At 42.9% G+C, this 25,328-nt stretch overlaps 1 protein-coding gene across 2 annotated transcripts in view; it reads left to right on the forward strand.

The window, feature by feature from the left end:
• ACMSD (aminocarboxymuconate semialdehyde decarboxylase) overlaps nucleotides 1-25,328 on the forward strand; it is a 65,619-nt gene that overhangs the window by 7,414 nt on the left and 32,877 nt on the right. Inside the window, exon 3 of one of the 2 annotated variants that reach the window (XM_075530068.1) lies at nucleotides 19,627-19,723. In XM_075530068.1, coding sequence (XP_075386183.1) covers nucleotides 19,627-19,723 — 97 coding nt within the window. Of the gene's footprint in view, nucleotides 1-19,626; nucleotides 19,724-25,328 lie in introns of those variants that run through there. The other variant, XM_075530069.1, reaches the window with a different exon arrangement.

Raw genomic sequence — 25,328 nt, forward strand, 5'->3', positions numbered from 1 at the left:
TCTCGGCACTGGCAGGGGTCTCCATGCGGCTTCTCCAGTGCATAGGGCAGCATCAGGGTAGGTTCATGTACCAGCTTCTCCTCAGGGATGTCTCATAGGAAGTGAGCCTTGCCAGCTAAGGCAGAGGACTAGCTAAGGCCACCTCACCCTGGTCCAACTATCAGAGAGCAAGAGACAAGAGCGGAGCCATTTATCTCTCCACCCTTCAATTAACCTGCCTTTCAATTAATTCCACATGTGTTCATCGGTCAGGTTGGCACAATAAACCTAACTAACCCACTGCCATCAAGTCAATGTGAGTTTCCAAGACTGTAATTCTTTACAGGAGTAGAACACCACATCTTTTCCCCAAGGAGCAGCTAGTAGTTTTAAACTGCCCAACACGTGATCACTAGTGTCCCCTCAGGTAGCCTTATCTTTTTTTTTCCATTAAGCAGTTGGTAGGTTTAAACTACTGACCTTGTGTTTAGCAGTCCAGCACTTAACCCACTGCATCACCAGGGCTCCTAGAAATAATGACACTATTAGACATATACCCATACGTACGTTCATTGTTGCTTTTTTCAAAATAGCACAGAGAGGGAAACAACCCAAAAGCCCATCAACAAATGAATGGTAAGCAAATTGTAGTACATACCTACCTACGATGAGATACACACAATCCAAAAGAGCAACGAAGAGTAGGAAGAACGTGTGATAACAGAGGGAACTGGAACCCGTAATGCTAAGTCATGCCTGTAAGGACAAATACTGATTTCTCTTTCATAAAAATAATAGATCTAGGTGAAGAGAGAGACCGATATCCATTGGCGGTTACCAGAGAGAGGAGTTGGGGAAGGTGCTTTACATGGGAGAGAAGTGGTACTTTGGGTGATGTGAAAAGTGGCCTCCAATGTGCACCACAGTACAACCAAAGGAAGAGCAAGTGTCTGGACACAAACAGATGGGTACAGGATATTGGGATGCAAGAGGGTGCAGGTGTATACATGGATAAAAAAATAGAAGTATTCATTAAAACCAAATCCATTGTTATCATGTTGATTCTGACTCATGGCCTTGGACAGACAGTGTGGAACCTCCCCGTACAATTTCCAAGGCTTTATGGGAAGCAGGCTGCCACAGGTGCTCCTGCTGAGCACCTGGTCATTTCGAAGTGCTGATCTGTGGGTTACCAGCCAGTGCTTTGCCCTCTGCACCCGCAGGGCTCCTTAGAAGAATCGATAGGTATGGGCAAGTACAAATATGTCGGTGCATGCATGTATCCATTGAAGACGCAAATATGAGTAGTCTTCAGACATAACCAGGCACCTTCCAAGACTGGATTTCTTGGTGTGAAAACTTAGGACCATAGTCTCATGAAATAACTGGTCAATTGACATAACATGACTCACAGGAATTGTGACCTGCATCCTAGTGAAGTGAGTGTACGGGACCTTATAAACATTGGAATGGCCATCTAAGACATCACTGTCTGTCTTTCCTCTCCTGGATCAAAACAGTGAAAAGGCCAACAAAGTGTCACAGAAGAAAACAGGCCCCACCACCTCCTCTTCCCTAAGAGTAGCAGAACCAGATGGTGCTGGCTGCCTTCAAGGGTCATTCTAACTGGGGTCACAGTAAATATTCCTGGCTGGAATGGGAGGAAAATGTGGATAAGAACTCAAATCATACATAATTTATGGTTTCTATATAATATATTGTAATAAATAACTATAGATATTATAGAATATACATACAGATGGATAACGTTATCCATATTATATATTGAAATTTGAAATTATGTATACCTCTGTATATAGTATAATTATGTACAAAATTATATATATAGGAGATTTGAGTGTAAGCCTTCACCAAAAACTCAATAAAACATATTTTTAAAGCAGTGATTTCCTACCAGCATTATCAGAATCATTTGGGAATTTTAAGAAATGCAATATTGGATTCTCAGACCCCTGCACCCCAGACCTACTGAATCTGAAACCCTGGGAGTGAGGTCCACCAATCTCTGGGTTAGGGGGCTCCATGGGCAATTCAAAGGCACACTGTGATGGTTAATTGGATGTATCAATGTGGCCAGGCTGTGAAGCCCAATTGTTTTGTCAAACATTGGGCAAGATGTTGCTAGGAAAGTATTTGCTGTTGGTGGTGTTAGCAGGATTGGATTACACTTTTGTTTACTTACTAACCTGAAGCAAACAATGTCACATATATGTGTCACATCAAGGTTTCTGCTTCTAGGTGGGACTGGCATTTACCTCCCTCCCAGTCTTCCAGCCATTTCTCACAGAATTAAAGTTTCCTTTGAAATGTGAAGTCTAATGGGACAGAGCACCAGTAAGCTAGGTAAGCCCAGGTTTACTTGAGCTCAGTTATTAATATGTAGTGAATAGTTCCACTTTTTTAACAATAGCTCAGATTTCGTGAAAGCCTGACATGGTAAACAAAATGTTTAACTGTTCGCTACTGATTAGGAAGTAAGTGTAGGTAGTTCCATGCTTACCTTGCATATGGAGTAATCTACCTCCAGTTATTAGATGTTGCTGTATTAGTCTGGGTACTTTAGAGAAATAAATCTACAGAAACTCATGTATAAGAGAGAGTCTTATATAAGGGTTAAGTGAGCATCAAGAAAACATCCCAATCCAGTGTTGCCCAAGCCCACAGTCCAACATTAACCCATTAACCCACATGTCAAACACCAATCCTCAAAGTCCTCCTCCATCTCAAAAAACAGATGCAATGATGCCGACTGCAGGAGGAAAGCCGAGTCAGTAAATATGTAAGCATCTCAGCACTGGCTGGGGTCTCCACACGGGTGCTCCAGCACCCAGGGCTGCATCGGGGTAGGGCCATGTGGCTTCTCCTCAAGGATGTCTTTCAGGAAGTAAGCCTTGCCAGCTAGAGCAGGGGACTGGCTAAGGCAGTTGCACTCTGGTCCGACCATCAGAAAGCAAGAGACCCGAGAACTAGAAAGCTGAGGCTCTCTGAGTCATTTATCCCTCCGCCCTTCAATTAACCCCACGTGTTTATCGGCCAGGTTGGCACAATAAACTAACCACCTCAATCCACCCTGTGCCAACTTGGCACCTGTACATAATTCTTTAGCTTCATGATTGAAATTAAGTAACACCTACACCTTAATCCTATAATCCTGTGAATGTTACCCCACCTATGAAAGTTTGTAAGCCAAACACTTCATGCCTTTATCCCCCAAATTTTGAGTATCCAATTTATGTACTACCCACTTACATCAACCCAGTTCTCTGAGAAGACAATCATATTTTTCAACATGAAGAGTCTTCATTCCAGTTGGAACCTTGTGAAGTCTGCATCCATAAGCAAAGTCAAATCCGGACAGGCCATCCATAAAGTCAGCAACAATATGCACCAGTTCCCAGGCTCAAAAATCTCTAGCCGTTTGTGTTCTGGTCAACTCAACATGGGCTGCCTCACTCAGCCTCCACAGGTTGCCCATTGGTCGCCTTGCCTTTAGACCAGGGGTCCTCAAACTACGGTGCACGGGCCACATGCGGCCCACTGAGGACATTTATCCGGCCTGCTGGGTGTTTTTGCCGCCGCGGCCTGTCCTGCTTAACAGCTGACTCATCCAGTGTGCATAAGAATTTGTTCATAGTTTTTTTTAAAAAACTATAGTTTGGCCCTCCAACAGTCTGAGAGACAGTGAACTGGCCCCCTGTTTAAAAAGTTTGAGGACCCCTGCTTTAGACCATGGGCTCTCACGAATACTCAACAAGCCTAGTCCCCTTGTGCTATGTCATGAACTTTAGACCAGTCAACCCACTCTTATCTTCTCTTTTTTCCTGTAAAACCAAGTTCACATGTGTCAGTGGCCAAACTCAGCCTGTCTCTCTATTGCTGCATATCTCCCACTTCCCCCCAACAAGTAGATCCAGGTGGTCACTTGCAAGCATTTTAGTCTGCTCTCCGGCTCCCTTTAACATTCAGTCCTAGAGGGGCGTTTTCTTCATGGTTCCAGATTTTTCCCAGTTTCTGACAAAGACCCTTGGTTCCTGAGTACTCCAAAGCACTGGGTTGGGCATATCTTTTCAAAACTTTCTTTATAGGCATGGCCTAAACCCATCAAAAGATCAAATTTTAATGGCGGAAGCAAGTGGGCTTACAAACTTTCTATTTTCATACTTCCCAGAAACAACCGAGTTAACAGTGTGGCTTTCTCTGACCTCTGGCTAGGCAAAGAAGAAAAACTTCCATGAGGGAGGGGTTAAACAAACATCTACTCTCCATTTCATGATTTGTTTCTCCAGCACCCCACTCTTGGTACCATAATGTATTGGTCTGGGTACTTTAGAGAAACAATTCCACAAAAACTCATGTATAAAAGAGAGTTTTATATAAAGGTTAAGTGTGCATCAAGAAAACATCCCAACCCAGTGCTGCCCAAACCCACAAGTCCAATATTAACCCATATGTCCAACAACAGTATATGAAGGTTAAGTACACATCAAATTCATGAGTGTTCCATATTTTATTTTATTGAGGTAGTTAATTTATTGTGCCAACCTGGCCGATAAACACATGTGGGGTTAATTGAAGGGCAGAGGGATAAATGACCCGGTGAGCCTCGCCTTTCTAGTTCTCAGGTCTCTTGCTTTCTGATGGTCGGACCAGAGTGCAACTGCCTTAGCCAGTCCCCTGGCAAGGCTTACTTCCTACAAGACATCCCTGAGGAGAAGCCACATGGACTTACCCGATGCAGCCCTGGGTGCTGGAGCACCCATGTGGAGACCCCAGCCAGCACTGAGATGCTTACATACTCACTGACTCGGCTTTCCTCCTGCAGTCAACATCATTGCGTCTGTTTTTTGAGATGGAGGAGGACTTTGTGGATTGGTGTTGGACATATGGGTTAATGTTGGATTTGTGGGCTTGGGCAGCACTGGATTGGAATGTTTTCTTTTTTTAAATCATTTTATTAGGGGTTCATACAACTCTTAACACAATCCATACATACATCAATTGTGTAAAGCACATTTGTACATTCATTGCCCTCATCATTCTCAAAACATTTGCTCTCCACTTAAGCCCCTGGCATCAGGTCCTCGTTTTCCCCCTCCCTCCCTGCTCTCCCCTCCCTCATGAACCCTTGATAATTAATAAATTATTATTTTGTGATATCATTCCCTGTCCGACATCTCCTTTCACCCACTTTTCTGTTGTCCATCCCCCAGGGAGGAGGTCACACGTAGATCCTTATAATCGGTTCCCCCTTTCCATGGGATGTTTTCTTGATGCGCACTTAACCTTTACATAAAACTCTGTCTTATACATGAGTTTCTGTGGATTTGTTTCTGTAAATTACCCAGACTAACACAGTCGCCAAGTTAGCTCGGATTCATAGCCATCTTAAGTACAACAGAATGAAGCATTGCCCGGTCCTGTGCCACGTTCCTAATCATTACATACAGGGCCATTGTAGAAGCACTGTGTCAATATAATGAAAGTATTTAGGCTTGATGAACGTTTACAGTTCGTTGACTGTAAGTAAACTGGATTATCTTCCATGATGCAGGTGGGCCTCATCCAATGTCAAGGGCCATATGAACAAAAATAACTGAGGTTTCCTAAACAATGAAAATCCTGCCTCAAGACTGTAGCATAGACTTCCTGCCAGTGCTTCTAGCCTATTGCCTGGCCTGTGGATTTTGGACTTGCCAGGCCCCACAATTGCAGCTTGGAAGGACATTCCTGACGAAAGAAACAATAGTTGTAAATGCCACATAGTGGGAAACAGTTGAAGTGGGTGATCAAAGAGCAGGAAGGAGGGCACAGTGGCTGGAACGCAATGCCAAAGGGAGGTGATAGAAATGCACTGGGAAGGTAAGCAGGGGGCAGGTACAGAGAGACATGTACAACAACCCCCCACCCCCAAACTCAGTTACTGTTGAGTCAATTATTCCAACTCACAGTCTCCAGAGTCTGGATTTCATTTTCCATAAAAAGAAAATCCTTTGGACGACTTTAATCACTTAAAAAGACCAGTCTGGCTTCTCCATGGAGAACACATAGAGTCAGGCAAGTGTTTACAGAGCAAAGGTTTACCTGACAGGGTCATGGAGGCCTTTGAATTTGATTCTGAAACCAGGGGAAATCATTACAGGGGTTTATAGATCAGAATCCCTTAGGCAACTAATTCTCATTTTCATCCAAGAGGGTCAACTAAACACTGATTTGGACACTGCCCTGTACTTTTCCCCAATAAACATGCTATTGCCAGGCTGCCTGGCGATGTGAGAGGGATTTAACACTTCCCAAAGGGCAAGTGCAAGATGAGTGGAGCTAATTACAAGGCCAGTAGAAGCCCTCATTTCAGGGACAGGCATCCTGTGGTTTGGGTTATTGCTTTGTTTTTAACCTCCATGTTCCAGGCTGTAGTTTATCTCTCAATACTGAATTTGAGTGACTTCACTTCATGGTCAAGATTGCATTAGCTTAGCAGATCTCCCAGGGAAGACAAGAGGGGAGATACTTTCTGGCCATATCTACTGACCTACTTAATGGCAACAAGATCAGACACAATGGTAACCTCACAGAATAAGCCAGTAGACCGTGTTCTCAGAAACTAAACAGACAGCAATCGGCATTTTCCTAGTGGGCAGCAACAAGCAAATGTGCACAATCATATGCAAACGTGGCTGAGAACAATAAGGAAGGTCACTGTTGGGGATTCCAACGTTTTTGTTTTAATTCTCCTGCATTTCCTCGATGAACAAACCTTCTGCCGCCTCTGATTTATGTGACTTATCGATGTCAGGGATTCCTGCTTTCTGAAAGGCCTTTTCTAAACCTTTCTCTGGGTTGCCTTACTTGTACCCCCTCTGAGCTTTTGGTTCGTCAATGCCCCGGGAATAATAAGAGGATTATATGGTACCTGCTTGCCAAAGGGAAGCCTTGCTCAAAATTGAAAAGTATCGTGTGTCCTTTGCACATCTAAATATAGATAATCCCTCTGGCATGGGGGTGGAAGTGGCCCTTCTGGTGAGGCCACCTTGGAACAATTCTAAGGCCAACAAAGTAGAACCCACTTCAAACCTGTGGGTCAATAGATCTACTAATATCCACTGGTGCCCCTCACAAGCAAGCACGCGCACACACACACACACACACACACACACCACAAACGCCATTCATGTCACATGTAACATGTAACATTTCCATACTCATAAGTCTGTAGGAATCCCCTGCCACCACCACTCGCCTGGTGCTGGCCCTCAAGATCATGTCCCCCTAGCTGAGGAGGCAGCCAGCCAGCCCAATGAATGAAGAACAGGCAGGAAGCAAGACTTATATGCAGACTAAACATGGGAGACAATAAATAGTAAGAAAGTTGAGAGGAGGCAAACAGCCCAAGTTGGGGGAGGTCATGCAGATTTAAAAATCTATAGAAATTTTAGGGCTGGTGATCTTTCTGTTCCGCATGAAAACACCGTTGCAACCCAATAATGAGGCACAAGGTCAATTCAGTGGGTCAGGACAGCTTGAAAAATAAAATAGATTGCACAGGGAAAAAGGTGACTGCACTTCTAGTGGTAAGAATCAATGCCATTTCATTAAACTCTGTTTCAGTGTTTCATCTAATAAATAGATATGTTTGAATGTTCTGAGTCATAATGAAGTATATTTCATTTTTTTCTTTTTTTAGAAAGGGCAATCAGAATATTTATTGCATGTTATAATTTTTTAATCAATCATTTTATTGGGGGCAATTACTACTCTTACAATCCATACACACATCAATTGTGAAAAGCACATTGCCCTCATCATTGTCAAAACATTTGTTCTCCACTTCAGCCCCTGGCATCAGCTACTCATTTTCCCTCGTGAACACTTGATAATTTATAAATTATTATTTTGTCATATCTTACACTGTCTGACGTCTCCCTTCACCCCCTTTTCTGTTGTCCATCCCCCAGGGAGAAGATTATATGTAGATCCTTGTAATTGGTTCCCCCTTTCCAGCCCACCCTCCCTTCACCCTCCCGGTATCTCCACTCTCACCACTGGTCCTTAAGGGATCATCAGTCCTGGATTCTCTGTGTTTCCAGTTCCTATCAGTACCAGTGTACATCCTCTGGTCTAGCCAGATTTGTAAGGTTGAATTGGGATCATGATAGTGGGTGGGGAGGAAGCATTTAGGAACTAGGCGAAAGTTATATGTTTCATCATTGCTACTGCACCCTGACTGGCTCATCTCCTCCCCAAGAACCTTGTGTAAGGGAATGTCCACTTGCCTACAGATGGGCTTTGGGTCTCTACTCCACACTCCCCGTCATTCACAATATGATTTTTCGTTCTGATGATGCCTGATCCCTGATCCCTTCGACACCTAGTGATCTCACAGGCTGGTGTGCTTTTGCCATGTGGGTTTGTTACACTCTGAGCTAGATGGCCACTTGTTTACCTTTAAGCCTTTAAGATTCCAGACGCTAAATCTTTTGATAGCCAGGCACCATCAATTTTCTTCACCACATTTGCTTATGCATCCTCTTAGTCTTCAGTGATTGTGTCTGGAAGGTGAGCATCATGGAATTCCAGTTTAACAGAAGAAAGTATTCTAGCATTGAGGGAATGCTTGAGTGGGGGCCCAATGTCAATCTGCTACCTTAATACAAAACCTATACATATATGCACATAGATCTATTTTCCAATCCTCATATATAAACATATTTACATATGTACATGCCTTTATTTACACATCTATATATGCCCTTTGCCTCTTAGCTCTTTCCTCTATTTCCATTTACTTTCCTCTTGCCCTACTATCATGTTCAGTCTTCATTTGGGTTTCAGTAATTCCTCCCGGTTACGTAACCCTTGGTCACACACTACCAGGCTTTCTACACCCTCCTCATCACCAATTTGGATCACTTGTTGTTCCCTTGTCCCTGGATTTGTTAACACCACTTCCTTTCCCCACCTCCCCCTCTCCCATGTTTCCCCAGAACTTTCAGTCCTGTTGTTTTCTCCTCCAGATTGTTTATCCAGCCTATCTTATTCAGACAGACCTGCAAAGATAATAACATGCACAAAAACAAGACAGAGCAAAACCAAGCAACAATAACAACATCAATAAGTCAATGACAAAACAAAACACAACAACAAGAAAGAAAATCTTGTAGTTAGTTCAAGGACTGTTTGTTGGCCTTTACGTGTCTTTTCCGGTTTAGTCTGATGGGGCACTAAGCCCTGGCCCCAAAGTCTATTTTTGGTATTCCCTAGGGACTTCATTGCTCTGTTCTGTCCCCCTTGCTGTTCTGTTCCATGCCCTTAGTGTTTTGCTTCAGTATCGTGGGATCAGATCAGGCACAATTCGTACACTGTCTACTGTAGGGCTATGGGTCAGGGAGGGATGTCATGTCTCATAGTGCAGCCAGCCACATGGACTTCTCTTTGGATTGGCTGCTCTGCGTGGGAATATTGTCCTCAAGGCTTGGGGCCAGGATGTGCTCCACTCTCTCTACCTCCACCTTCATTTGCTCCTGTGTGCTCTGATCTCCCTGAGCTGCAGATTCAGTGCTATCCTCTGAAATAAACTCTTCTGTGGGGAGGAGCAGGTGTCCACATAGTTGGGATTGGAGCCAACCCCTCGGACCTCTCCACTGGTTTCCTATTCCATGCTGGCATGTTGCATTCACATCTTGGAGCACTGGGTTGAAATCTGGTCCCTCTTTCCTTGTGGAGATATAAACAATACCATCCCCTAGGGTGGGTTAGTGCCCTGTGCCCCCGCTACCCATTTCTTTTCTTTTCTTTTTTTCCTCCCTCCCCCCATTTTAGTTGGCTACCATATATATCCCTGGATTTGGGCTGCTTCCTGCCCTAATACCTGGTCCTTACCCCAGGAATGTTTGTATACAGTAGCTTTTTCCTTATGCTCCTTTTGCATTTTTTCTTTTTATAGCATGCCTCAGCGGACTCATGTTGTACTTGTCCTTTTGTCCTTGGCTTACTTTGCATAGCATGATTTTCTCCAGTTCTTCCCATGCGGTGATGTGTTTCATATATTCATCACTGCTTTTTAGCGATGCTTAGTACTCCATTGTATGTATGTACCACAATTTTTAAATCCACTCATCAGTTGATGGAAACTTGACTTGTTTCTAACTCCTTGCAATTGTGAACTGTGTCGCAATGAACACTGGAGCACAGATGTCTGGCCGTGGTTTTTTCTTGCCTTTAGTGGTTATATGCCCAGTAGGGGGATTGCTGGGTTGTATGGTAGCTCAATTTCCATCTATTTTAGATATCACCAGATTGATTTCTACAGTGGCTGTACATACTTACAGGTCCACCAGCAGTGAATGAGCGTTCCTGTCTCCCCACAGACCCTCCAACACTTGTTGCTTTCTGATTTTTTGAATTGGGCTATCTTTGAGGGTGTTAGGTGGTACCTCATTGTTGTTTTAACTTGCATTAATTACTCTTATGGCTAAAGATTGGGAGCATTTCCTCATATGTTTATTGGCCATTCGGATTTCTGCCCCTGTGAAACTTCTGTTCAGGTCCTTTGCCCACCTCCTCAGAGGGCAATTAGTTTTTTTCTCTTTTGGAAGCTAGCAGAGTATTGTGGATTTTTAGTAATAAGGTCTTTGTCTGATGTGTCATTACTAAAGATGTTTTCCCAGTCCATGAACTCTCTTATTACTCTCTTGGTGAATTCTTTTGATGTACACAGGTGTATTATCTTATCTTCAGTATATTCTATTTGTCAATTTGTGCCTTCCCTGTGTTTATGTCCTTCCCTATTTCTGATAGCTTATGCATTCCCTGTGCCAAAGTTCTCAAGTTGGTCCCAATTCCTCATTGATGGTCCTAATAGTTTGGGGTTGACCATTCTTGCTATTGAAATTTGTTCACTCCTTTCTTTGGTCAGGTTTGCCAGTGATCTGCCGATTTTCTTTATTCTTTCAAAGAACCAACTTTTAGCATCATTAATTTTCCCCATAGTTTTCTTATTTTCCTTCTCCTGAATTTCAGTCCTGATTTTTACTATTTCTTTTCTTTTGCTATTAGTGGATTGTTCTGCTGACTCTACTCTAATTGTTATAAATTCTGTGCCAGTATATCAATCATGAGTCTCCCTTCCTTTTTCAGGTGTGCATGTATTGTTATGAAAGTTCCTCTGATAACTGCCTTTGCTGTGTTTCATAAGTTTTGGTACGTCATGTTCTTATTCTTGTTGGTTTCTAAAATTTCCTAATTCAATCTCTGGTCTGTGCCAGTATGTACTCCTATTGCAATAGAGTTATTCATTCTCCAATTGTTTGCTTTTGTTTTCTTCATCTTTCTCTTGTTGATTTCCAGCCTTATGGCTTAGTGGACAGAGAGAGAGGTCTGTATGATATGAATGTGATTAAATTTATATAGATTCACTTTATACCCCAGCATGTGCTCTATCTTCGAATATGTGCCATGCAAGCTAGAAAAGAATGTGAAAAATTTTTGTATTTAGATGAAAAGCTCTGTAAATATCTATCAGGCCAAATTGTCTAATTGTAGTGTTTAGATCTCTAGACTCCTTGTTCAGTTTCTTTCACTGTGGTCTGTCTTTCTCAGAGAGCAGTGTATTGAAGTCACCCACTATAATTGTTGAGGCTGTGGTTTCTTTTTTCATCTTTTGAGTGTTTGGTTGAAGTATTCAGCGGTGTCCTCATTTGGGAATATCTGTTTACAATGCTTAGTGGTTCTTTGTCTACCGTTCCCTCGAGCATTATACAGTGTTCCTCCTTATCTCTTTTTATGTTTTCCACTGTCAGGTCAATTTTATCCGAGATTAGGATTGCAACTCCTCCTTTTTTTAATTGTTGTTTGCTTGATATGTCCCTCTCCAGCCTTTGATTCTCAGCCTATTTTTGTCTGTAGCCTTGAGATGTGTCTCCTGTAGACAGCAGATTGATGGGTTGTGTTTTCTAAGCAAGTCTGCTAGCCTCAGTCTTTTAATGCCTGAGTTAAGTCCATTGATATTCAGGGTTATTATCTCCATCTGCGGACTTTGATGTCATCTTATACCTTTTGTGTTCAGTGTTTTCATACCTTCCTTTCTTATTAGTGTGTTGTGCATGTGTGTGTGTATCATTCTTGAATTCTTTCCATCCTTAAGCCAATGCTATTTTGGGGTCTGTTTTCTCTTTGTTGCCCTCTGTGTGAGGTTGTTCTATGTGGCGCTCTTTAATTTATGCTTGGTGGGTGTTGTTTTTCTGCCCATACTGTGTCGGCAAGGATCTTTTATAGGGCTAGGTTTCTTCTAACATATTCTTTGAGTTTTTCCTTCTTTGGGAAGACTCTTACTTCTCCATCTATCTTGATCGATAATTTGACTGGGTAGAGTATTCTTGAGTTTGCATTGTTTACCTTCAAATTTCACAATATGTTGCTCCACTCTCTCCTTTTCTTCATAGTTTCTGCTGATAGGACTGAGCATATTCTTATTTGGGAACCTTTATAAGTAATTGCTTGTTTTTCCCTAGCTGCTCTCATGATTTTCTACTTTTCCTCAAAGTTGGATAGTTTAACTATTATATGACTTGGTAACTTCTTTTTGGGATTCACTTTAGCTAGTGTTCTTTCAGCCTCTTGAATGGTTGCCTGATTTTCATTCATTACGCTGAGGAAGTGTTCATCCAAGTATTCTCTCACTATAATTGCAGATGAATTCTTTCTCGTGTCTTCCTCAGGTTATCCAATAATTCTAATGTTGTTCTGCTTCATAGCATCAGACATAGCTCTTAGGTTTTCTTCAGCTTTACTGATGATCTTATTAGATTTTTGTTCGCATTTATTAAAGTCTGTTTAGCTGTCCTCCAAGTCACTGGTGCGGTTCTCTGCTTCCTCCAGTCGATTCTTGATATCCGTGAGTCTGCTATTGGTTTTTGTTATCTCCTCCCTAAGCTCTTGTATTTCCCTTTGGTGTGTGGACTTTATCTCCTCTATCATAATTTCATCCTTTTTCTGTATTGTTTCCTTCATATCCTGTATGACTCCAAGCAGTGTTCTGAAAATTTCTCTCTGTGGCAAAAACAGTGTCTGCTTCTTCTATGCATGTTTTTTGGTTCAGGACATCATCTGCCATTGCCTTTTTCTTTCCTATTTTTTTTTAAATTTTGTTGTTGTTGAGGTTGTTGGGGCTGATGGATCTTTGCATTGCTTTGTTTTAGAGGAGCCAGGTTCCATTTTCCAGGGTGTAGAAGAGCACTGGCTCTCTCTGGGGGATATGTAGGAATGCTTCTTGGAAATGCCTACAGCTAATTTCACTATGGAATTAGCCTACCACTTTATCCTCATGGGGCTTCCCTCTCAGGGGACTGCTGCAGAAGACTGTTGAGTTGCCTGATTTGGTGTAGAACACCACAAATGGTGGATGGAATTGCCCTGGCCAGGTAGATCACTGCGAAAGTTGGTCAGAGGTTCCTGCAGCAACTTCTAACTTTGGTAAATGTTGACTGAGCTGTCTTGGGCCATGTGAGGCACTAAGGTAGGTGGGAGAAAGTTCCCTCAGTCACATGGGAAAACAGAGGAAATATAGGTGCTCCCCCAGCCACACAGGCAGGAATTCCCTGGTAAGAAGTTGGGAAGAGTATCCCCTGGTGGAGGTCTGCCTGGATTTCCACAGCATAGGCCTAAGCTGCACAGGGTGGAGCTCACCTAACTGAGTGTGGGGCATGCGTAAATACCCTGCGTTGAGGGAAGTAGTCTAGAGGTCAGCAGTTGAGAGTGAGAAAACAGATAAGAAACAAAGGTGAAAATAAATAAATAGATAAACAAATAAATAAGCCCGCTGAGACTGGGGGGTGAGGTGGGGGGATAGAGAGAAGAGAGGGAAACAAAAGTAAAAATGCAGCTAAGGCCTGGCTGCAAGGATTTAATTCCTGCCCTGAGGCCACAGTAAACTGTGACTGTGTTGAGATTAAGCACCTTTGCCTTCTCCAAATTATCCAGGCTGGAGCCGAGAAAGTGACATGGCTAGGGTCAAACCCTAGCTGGCCTCCACTGTGGTAAGCCACAAGCCCCTAACCCCTCAAAACCTTGTGGATCTGTGCTTACTTATCTTTATGATGCCCCTCCTCTGATCCGGCAATGTTGAATTCCCCTCTTAGTAACTCTCCTGGGCTGATTTCTATGGAATCCTTCTGGTATATGTTACTCAGTCACCATATTCTCCACCTTCCGGGACATTGTAATTTTTAAAAAACGTTTTATTAGGGGTACATACAACTCTTATCACAATCCATATATGCATCAGTTGTGTAAAGCACATTTGTACATTCATTGCCCTCATCATTCTCAAAACATCTGCTCTCCATTTAAGCCCCTGGCATCAGGTCCTCTTTTCCCCCCTCCCTCCCCATTCCCCCTCCCTCATGAACCCTTGATAATTTATAAATTATTATTTTGTCATATCTTTCCCTGTCCGACATCTCCCTTCACCCCTTTTTCTGTTGTCTGTCCCCCAGGGAGGAGGTCACATGTAGATCCTTGTAATTGATTCCCTCTTACCAACCCACTCTCCCTCTACCTTCCCAGTATCGCCACTCACAACCCTGGTCCTGAAGGTATGATCCACCCTGGATTCCCTGTGCCTCCAGCTCCTATCTGCACCAGTGTACATCCTCTGGTCTAGCCAGACTTGCAAGGTAGAATTCGGATCATGATAGTGGAGTGGGGGGTGGGGAGGAAGCATTTGGGAACTAGAGGAAAGCTGTATTCTTCATCAGTGCTACATCGCACCCTGACTGACTCATGTCCTCCCCTATACCCCTTTGCAAGGGGATCTACAGTGGCCAAAAATGGGTTTTGGGTCTCCACTCTGCACTTCCCCCTTTGTTCACGATGGTAAAATTGTTCTTTTTCTGATGATGCCTTATACCTTATCCCTTCGACACCTCATGATCACACAGACTGGTGTGCTTCTTCCATGCGGACTTTGTTCCTTCCGAGCTAGATGGCCGCTGGTTTACCTTCAAGCCTTTAAGACCCTAGATGCTATACCTTTTGATAGGACAGGCACCATCAGCTTCCTTCGCCACATTTGCTTATGCACCCATTTGTCCTCAGTGATCATATCATGGAGGTGTGCACCCAATGATATGATTTTTTGTTCTTTGATGCCTGATAACTGATACCTTCAGCACCTCGTGATCACACAGGCTGGTGTGCTTCTTCCATGTGGGCTGTATTGCTTCAGAGCCAGGTGGCCGCGTGTTTACCTTCAAGCCTTTAAGACCCCAGACGCCATATCTTTGATAGCAGGGCACCATCAGCTTTCTTCACCATATTTGCTTATACACCCAATTTGTCTTCAGCGGTTGTGTTGGGAAGGTGAGCATCATAGAATGCCAATTTAATAGATGTAAGTATTCTTGCATTGAGGGAGTACTTGAGTAGAGGCCCAATGTCCTTCTGCTACCTTAATACTAAACCTGTAAATATATGCACAAAAATCTATTTCCCCAACTGAATATAGAAATATATTTGCACATGTATATGTCTTTATCTAGACCTCAATAAATGCCCTCTGCCTCCCAGCTCTTTCCTCTATTTCCTTTGACTTCCCTCATTTCCCACTATCATGCTGTGTCCCCACCTGGGTTTCAGCAATACCTCTTTGTTGCATTACCCTTGATCATGCCTTACCAAGCCTCTCATACCCACCTCACCACTAATTTGGATCACTTGTTGTTCCCTTACCCCTGGGTTTGTTAACACCACTTCCTTACCACCACCCCCCATCTTCCCCTATCCCTTTTCTGCCTGGAACTGTCGGTCCCCTTGTTTTTCCTTCAGATTGTTCTTCCAGCCTATTTTATTTTGGCAGACCTGCGGTTATAATAACATGCACAAAAACAAGACAGAGCAAAACCAAGCAACAATATACAACAAAACAACAACAACAAACCACTGGCAAAGAACAAAACAAAACACAAGAAAGAAATGCTTGTAGTTACTTCAAGGATCATTTGGTGGCCTTTAGGAGTGTTTTCCAGTCCAGTCTGTTGGGGCACCACAGTCTGGCCCCAAAATCCACCTTCAGTGTTCCCTGGGGACCTTACCACTTCATTCCCTTGCTGTTCTGCTGCACTCCCCCAGTGCTTTGCCTCGGTGTGGTGGGATCAGCTGGGGCGCAATTCCCACACTGTCTCTGGTGCTGTCCCCCACAGGGGCATGATTCAGTGATGGACGTGGATGTTGTAATTTTTTTTTAATGGCAACAATTTTCTTTTCTTTATATTCTGATCATTTTGAGGGGCTCTTACAACTCTTGTTACAATCCATACATCAATTGTATCTGACATACTAGTACATACGTTCCATCACTCTTTTCTAGACATTTACCTTCAATTGAACCCTTCAGATCAGCTCCTCCCCACCCCTCACACCCCCTGAAATATATTTCTTAATGTAGGCGCACAACTAAAATTTCTTGAATCTTTTTAATACATAGACCAGTGCTCCTATTTCATGAATGTATTTTTTAATTAATTCTTCACTGGGTGAGTAATATTTAAATAAATGTTCCTTTTTAAAACGGAAGGCATTGGAGAGAAAATTACTGTTCCCCTGTGCTATCACTCCCCCTCCTCAAAAGTAAGCCCTATCCAAAATTTGTTTATATCTTTTCAGATTTTACATATATGTATTACACACACACGTGTGCATACCCATAGAAAGTATTTAGTATTGTTTATGTGCATTTTTAAAAGTTAAATTACATGTGCTCCTAACAGAAAACAGATGGTACACTCAGACTAGAATAACTTGAAAATAATTAAAATGACTATCTATGAAGGTATAGGAATGTGATGATATCACAGATGTAGGCAGGAGTTAGACTATACCAGGTCTTCTAAGGAAAGCTGAGGAGTCTAGATTTTACCTCCAGTGCATTGGACACTCACTCAAGTGGGGGCGTAGCACAGTAATGAGATCTTATTTAGGGTTTCTCAAGTTTACTCTGGCTGCTTTGTAGAGCCTTGGGTTGGAGAAAAGCAGAGGAAGATTGGTTCAGAGACTGGAGTGGCCATTCAGATGAAAGGTCATGATGACTTGGACCAGGGTTAGAGTAGAGGAGAGGGAGAGAAGTGAGAGAATTGGGGGCACAGTTACCTGAGTTGATGTCTCCTTTTGCTTGGTTCATGAGAAGGGAAAACACAAGCCTGAGGTCTTCCTCATGCATGCAGATGTGAATGTGCCACTGCACTTAAAAAAGGAAAGTGCCAACCTTCTCCTTGCAGGACAGTAACTGGGCAAGATACTGTCCTAGGACAGAGGAAACCATCGTGAGGCTGGGTGTAATTCATGATCAGGTCAAGAGGACGAGAGGAAGGCAAAGAACACTAGCAAACTGAGCTCACAGCCTTGGACCATCAAACTTGCTCAGTTATACAGTAGGGTTCATGGGCATTCTTGAAGCCTAAAAGCATCACCAGAGATAAAGTGCCCTCAACGCAGAGGAATGGACAGGAGACAGCCTAGTCCCTACTTAGCCACACATCATTAATAGCTAGTGATATAACTGACGCTTAACCCATGCCAGCTACTATATTACACAGGCCATACAGAATAGCCCATTTCATGCTATCAACATCTCTTTGAAGATAAGCAAACTGAGCCTCAGCAATGTTGCTTACCTTGTTCAAAGCCACGGTGGTGAAGTGGAGATGTGAACATGGGCAGTCTCGTGTCAGGGGCCTGGCTCAAGAATTACTCAGGAATCACAAACTGGAGGTCCCCCTGAGAGCATGCTGCCATCTTCTGCACAACAGCCCTAAAAAGCAGTGTCTACAGGCAGCAGGTACGACCTCGGGGAAAAGCAGCCAGCTCAATGCTGATGCCTCACTTCACTGTTCACCTTCTCCTGCAGACAGGTACAGCAGAGGGCCCTGTGCTGTTCAATAGGACACTGACCCTTACCAATCCAGTTGGTCCTGACTCAGCACGAGTCTGTCAGTCTTTCTGGGAACAGATAGCACGATCTTTCTCCCAAGAACTGGCTGGTGGGTTTTCACCGCCACCTTTGTCGTTAGCAGTCCAGAGCCAATGCTTAGGCAACCACCAGCACTCCTTACACTTTGAAGTTTTCTCCAAAATGTCGATCATACTAAGAACAGTGCAATCACTACCACAGTCAATCCCAGAACAATTTCTGCTGTCTCGGACACATTGCTGTTACTTCTCCATTTCCCCCATGCCATGCCACTAGATAATTATTAATCAAGTTACTGTCTGTAGAGCTGTACCTAGCCTGGATGACATATACAGAAAATCATTTTAAAAACACAAAAAGGATGCAAACACAACAAAGGAAAACCATCCACAGTGACATACTAGATAGATAGATAGATAGATAGATAGATAGATAGATAGATAGATAGATAGATAAAACCCCAGAGGAAAAACCTCAATCAAAAGAAAGCAGAAAGTATTAATAAATGAAATAACTTTAAAGTAGATCAAAAAGGAGATCAAATGAGAGGGCATTACATTTTAACCTAACCAACCACATCTGCCAGAATCAACTTTAGCAAGGCTATTGACACCCCTCGACTAGGGTCAGAGAGGGTTCACCAGAGGTTTCATCCATATGAGGACTCTGCAGATGGATTTTTGGCTTCCATTGTCATCCAAAGCCTTCTGCAAATCTACTCCCAAATTGTTAAGAAGTTCAAATATCTAAACAGAGTTGTCTCTTCTCTATTAAATACAAGGGTTGGCCATCCTCCAGAGAGGAGGTCACATGTAGCAGAAAGGGGGGTGAAGGGAGATGCCGGATAGGGCAAGATATGACAAAATAATAATCTATAAATTATCAAGGGCTCATGAGGGAGGGAGGAGAGGGGAGGGAGGGAAAAAAAAGAGGACCTGATACAAAGGGCTTAAGTGGAGAGCAAATGCTTTGAAAACGATTAGGGCAAAGAATGTACAGATGTGCCTTACGCAATTGATGTATGTATATGTATGGATTGTGATAAGAGTTGTATGAGCCCCTAATAAAATGTTTTTTAAAATGTATAAATTATCTACGGTTCATTAGGGAGGGGAGTGCTGGGAGGTAGTAGAAAAATAAGGAGGGGGAAAAATGAGGACCTGATGCTAGGGGCTTGGGTGGAAAACAAATGTTTTGAGAATGATGAGGGCAATGAATGTACAAATGTGCGTTACACAATTGATGTATGTATGGATTGTGATAATAGTTGTATGAGGCCTTAATAAAGTGATTGGATAAAAAATACGAGGGTTGGACTATACAATTATATAGTCAATCTCAAAGGTCTTTCCCAGCTATGAAATTAATGTTCTGGATCTAGAGTTTCCCAGCCAGTACCCAGAGGCTCTGATCAGCAAGCTAACCAGTAATCCTAATCAGCCCAGAAAGTTCTGAACATTAACTTGTCTCACTCTACTGATTCACACAGTGCATACCCTTTCCACTCTAGGTCAACAGAAGGGTATAGGGAAGAAGAGATGGAATCAAATAAACTCCAAAGGGAATTGAGTAAAATCCCTGAAAATGCTAGGAGAGAAACACACCTGCAGGGACACAATTAAAGTGAGTTGAGCATACCTTTGGCTGATGTAAATCTTCTGCCCCAGGGAGAAGCAAAGATGCTGAAAGATGGGAAGGTCTTCAGAGTGGTCCAGGAGAACTGCTGGGATCCAGATGTTCGCATTAGAGAGATGGACCAAACAGGTACTTAAGATGAAAAATCCTGTCCATATTTGCATCTGATGAAATCACAATGCCTACCCTTAAAATGCCACTTGACTTTACACGATAACACTGACCTCTTTCTCTGCCAGGCTAGGCTGATATGGGCCTTTGCATCACAATAATTTTAGAGTGGAGATTTTGGGTTTTTTTTAAAAAACAAGTGTGCCTGGCTTAAAATAGACTCTTATGACATTAAAAAGATAAAAAAGTGTCCTTTTATTATTTAAAAACAATTTTAAGTTCAAAGGTGGTGGCCTTGTTAGTCTCTGTATTAGACTGGTTGACTAGAGAAACAAACCCAGAGACATTCATATGTGTATAAGAGAGACCTTTATATCAAGAATTCTATATCAAGCAAACATTCCAGCCTGGTCCAGACCAAGTCTATAGTCCCTCTTCAGACTCACACAGCCACACCCAATGATGCAAAATGCAGGAAGATCACGGGCCAGTGAGTGCAAAGTCTTGTAGCTCTAACGGCAGTGGACGCATCTCCAGGGCTCTGGCTACCATCAGCATAGCTCCATATGGCTCATCAACAGGAAGGTGAAGCAGAGATAAGAAGGGAGGTTCCCAGGACCCTTCCCATGTGGCGGTCACACCCACAAGGAGGTACCATCAGGCTGTGACCTGATTGACAGGCTAGACCCCACCCCTTGACTCTATTTATCAAGTTGACAAGAGATGATAAGTCACAGCAACCTTACGTAAAACAGAACGAACCACTGCCTGGTCCTAGCCCCTCATGACAATCGCCAGCATGATTGAGTCCATTTTTGCAGCTCTGGTTCCACCCCCGCCCACCACCCACCCCTCCTTTGCTGATCCTCAGTTTCACCAAACACGATGCCCTCTTCTAGCAGTTGAAACGTTAGTGGCATGACTTCCAGCATCATAGTGACACACAAGCCACCAGAGTACTGCAAACTTAAAGATGGCTGGTGGTCAAGTGTGTGCTAGTTCCTTAATATGGAGCCAATCAATAAAGCAGTAAGCATGATCATTCTTTGATTATGAAAGCCACTTGCCTGCAGAGGTAGCCTTAGAAGTCCATCTATTTCAAGAGCTTGTTTGGTGCTCCCCCACACCAGAGCCCCTGACATTGGGTTTAGTATAACACACAACAATCCTATATAAGGTGGCCAAGGCTGTAAATCTTTATGGGAGCAGATAGTTTCATCTTCTGCCTGAAGAGCAGCTGGTGGATTTGAACCCTTGGCTTTGCAGTTGAAAGTTCAAAACTTACCCAATAGTGCCACCAGAATGCCTTGGTTCTGGTACACAGTAAACAGAGAATCCCCACTAATACATAATAAATATGTTGGAAGATTATGGAATTGATAGAAATGGTATGTGGCGTGTAGAAATGGTAAACAAAAAAACCAAACCCACTCTCATCAAGTCCACTCCTCTCAGAGAGCCTATAAACGGAGTAGAAATGCCTCTGTGAGTTTCCAAGACTGTAACTCTTTCCAGGAGTAGAAAGCTTTGTCTTTCTCCTGCAGAGAAGCCGGTGGCTTCAAACTGCTGACCTTGAGGTTCACAGCCCTATGCATTACCCATTACATCACCAGAGCTCCCATGGAAACAGTAGTAATTAGAAAAACATAAAAGTTAATGTGTACTTTCAGAATCTCTGCAACGAAACCAGATCAGAGAAAAGAGAAGAATTACAAAAGGTCCATTTCAGAGCTGAATTACTAGCCACTTCTAGCAACTGCTTTGCATTTCTTTTTTCATAGGAAGAGGATCCAAAAAAGTTTGTGAGGAAATTCCATTCTCTTTCAATTCCATTCTCCAGGAAGTGTCTGAAGTTCCATCATTTTAAAAACCAAACAAGCCCCCATGACTGAAAATAAATTCACCCCAGAATTAAGCATAATTCCAAAGACTATCTACCCTGTGGCGGTAAGGGCACATTCTTTGTTCAGGTTGTGGCCTGGCAGCCAGCAATCGCCCCAGGAGAGCACCGACCTTCTCAGAAGTGTAGGGGTCAGGCCAGTGGCCATGACGATTAGAGACCGTACCTTTAAAAGGGAGTTGAAGGTGTGTGTGTGTGTGTGTGTGTGTGTGTGTGTGAGAGTGAGAGAGTGAGAGAGAGAGAGAGAGAGAGAGAGAGAGAGAGAGAGAGAGAGAGAGAGAGAGAGAGAGAGAGAGAAGAGAGAGAAGTATCATGCAGTGACTTGCCTGTTGGGTAAACTTGGGAGGGGTAGACTTCACAAAACAGATTCTCATGTGCTCCTTGCAGATTCTGCTTCAGTGAGTGGGCCTGAAGTTCTTTTTTTAACCAGCTCCTCACAAGAGTCTTAATGTGAGGAAGGTTTGGAAGAAGGTTTTGTGGTGGAACGAGAGGAAACTCTAGGTACAAGCCCAGCTCTGCCATTGACTACTGTGGTCCTGAGCAAATTACTTAACCTCTTTGTGGGCTCATACAGCAATAGATACAAAAGAGCAAGGTTAAGTGCAAAAGAAAAAGTGATTAGATGTGTAAAGCACCATCCCTCTTCCTCCTCTGGGGCCCCAGATCCTTCTCAAAGCCAGAGTGTGTGTGTGTGTGTGTGTGTGTGTGTGTGGGGTGTCTAGAAGGAGGTGTTACTAAGCTCCCACCCCAGGACCCAAGAGGGTCTGATGGTTCTACAATCCCAGCACTCCCTAGGCAAGCACTGGCTGAGGTCTTATGAGGCACTTACACATATTATCTCACTGTATCTTATTATTTTCAACTTTCTCAGCTTTGTATTGTAGCAAATGACCAAGTGCTGCCAATTACATTTCCCTCCCATGAAGCCTTCTAGGATCTTCTGTTCTTGGCCCCATCCTTTTATTCCCTTATCTCCACGGGAGTAGTAAGATGTTGTAGTGAAGGCCCTGGGGCCAGACTACCTGAGTTCAAGTCCCAGGGTTGCTACTGACAAGGTGTGTGATCATGGGCAAACTGTGTAACCTCTGTTCTTCAGTTCCTTCGTCTGTAAAATGGGCAGAACAATAGATCCTATTAGAGTTGGTGTAGGATGAACTGAGAAGTGTGTTTAGATGACCGAGACAATGCTGGGCAGACAGTAAACATTCAGCAAGCATTCATCACGATGGTTCTTTCAAATATAGCCAGAGAATCAAATATGGCCCGTGCACTTCATGTGAGCTGTAGCTCCCTTGCTTTCTGATACCAGCAACCCGAGTCTTACCGGCACCATATTTAGGAGAAACCTTTGATTTTTGCTGTAGTTCTAGGTAGTTTGTCCTTCTTCACCTTTCCTTTCACCTCAGTATAGGAGGAAGTTTCAAACGGTTCATGGAAGAGTGGAATTCAAAGATAATGTAATTTTTCCAGGAACTTCTTGAAGCCCTTCTGCCTTCTAAAACATGGGTGTGAGGAGATACCCTCCCCAAAAGACGATGCTCATTTGTTTTTATGATGTGAGGGGGATAGTGCATTTGAAGTTCATTCTATCAGTCAGACTGTTAATCAAGCTTTCTATTGAGAGGTTCTGAAAAAATAGCATAACAGTGTGCAAGAGAAAAGGCCTGATTTGTGGCAGATGGGGGACTGGTTTTGCCACTAGACAATGCACCTTCTCATGCCGCCACCTCAGTGCACCAGTTTTTGGCAACATAAATAAATAAATAAAGCATACCCCCCCTTGGTCCACGCACCTTACTCACCTGGCCTCACTCCACGTAACTTCTTTTTGTTTCCACAATGAAGAGGGACATGAAAGGACAACAATTTGATGGTGTAGAAGAGGTGAAGAAAAAAAATGAGGTAGGTGCTGTCAGCCACCCAAACAGATGAGTTTGAGAAATGTTTCCAGAAGAACTAGGAGGCAAAAGACACTTAGAGAGGTATAAATATAGGCATGTGTATATAAAAATATATTACTATATAACAGTAGGTATATAGGTCTATGAACCTATATTTATATATTAAATATCAAGGTAGCTGACTGACATTGGGCCTCTATTCAAGTCCTCCCTCAATGCAATAACACTTTATTCTAGTATTCTGGCATTATGTGATGCTCCTCTGCCTGACACAATCACTGAAGTCAAAAAGGGTGTATAAGCAATTATGGTGAAGGAAGCTGTTGATGTCTAGCTATTAGAAGATACAGCATCTGAGGTTTTAAAGGCTTGAAGTTAAACAAGTGCCATCTAGCTAGGAAGCAACAAAGACTACATGGAAGAAGCACATCAGCCTGTGTGATCGTGAAGTGTCAACAGGATCAGGTATTAGACATCACAAGATCCAAAACAAACAATCATATTGATGCGAACAGGGGTTGAGGGGAGTCAGAGTGGAGACCCAAAGTCCATCTGTAGACAATTGGACATCCCGTCACAGAAGGGTCACAAGGAAGGGATGAGCCAGCCAGAGTGCAGTATAGCACCAACAAAACACACAGCACTCCTTTAATTCTTTAATGCTTTCTCCCCCTCCCCCCACCCCCACTATCATGACCCCAGTTCTACCTTAAAAATCCGGCTAGACTGGAGCATATACACTGGTACAGATAAGAGCTCTCAAAACAAAGAATCCAGAACAGATAAACCCCTCAGGAACAATAATGGGAGTAGCAATACCATGAGGGTAGGAGGAAGGCGGGAAAACAAGGAGAAAGGGGGAATAGATCACAATGAACAATGTATAACCCTTCCCCCAGGGTGATGAACAGCATAAATGTGAGTGAAGGGAGACAGTAAACAGTGTAAGACATGAAAACAATAATAATGTATCATTTATCAAGGGGCCACGAGGGGGTAGGAACAGGGAAGGAAAAGATAGGACCTGATGCCAAGGGCTCAAGTAGAAAGAAACTCTTTTGAAAATGATGAAGGCAACATATGTACAAATGTGCTTGACTCAATGGATGGATGTATGGATTGTGATAAGAGCTGTAAGAGCCCCCAATAAATGATTTTTTTTAAAAGAAGAAAGAAATGTTTTGAAAATGATGATGGCAGCATATGTACAAATGTGCTTGATACAACTGATGTATGGATTGTTATAAGAGCTGTAAACGCCCCCAATAAAATGATTTCTAAATAAACAAGAACAAAGAAAATTTTAAAAGAGAGAGAGAATTGTTTCCAAGAATGCAATTGCAGATTTGACAAGTGTATTAAGTGTAATGGAGAGTACTTTGAATGTGATAAAGTTGTTTTGTAAAAAACAATAATAATAATTAACTACATAGCTTTGGGGGAAAATGTCAGTCTTGGGGGAGTACTACCTAGTATATTATATTCTGTAGACTGGTATAAGAGGGTGCTTCCGGTTTCCTGCAGAGTCCAGTTTGAGTGTCATTTTAAATATATTTTAACTACTAAACATAATAGAGAAATGTACCTGACCAACTGTATCTGACACTCCATTCTCACACGCTGGCGATCTCTCACTCATTTGGGGGAGGTTAGCTTGGTTTGAACTTAACTCAGGATAAAATGTCTCTGCCATCTCTCTGTGTATATTTGAAGTTATTGATACATTGGTTTTGAACCCCAGAGTCCAAAACAATGACAGCCTTGGAAACCCTGTCATGCAGTTCTACTTTGTCACTCTGAGTATGAATTGATTTAATGGCAA

Source organism: Tenrec ecaudatus, chromosome 13, assembly GCF_050624435.1.
Source record: "Tenrec ecaudatus isolate mTenEca1 chromosome 13, mTenEca1.hap1, whole genome shotgun sequence".
In the NCBI taxonomy this organism is placed as follows: Eukaryota; Metazoa; Chordata; class Mammalia; order Afrosoricida; family Tenrecidae; genus Tenrec; species Tenrec ecaudatus.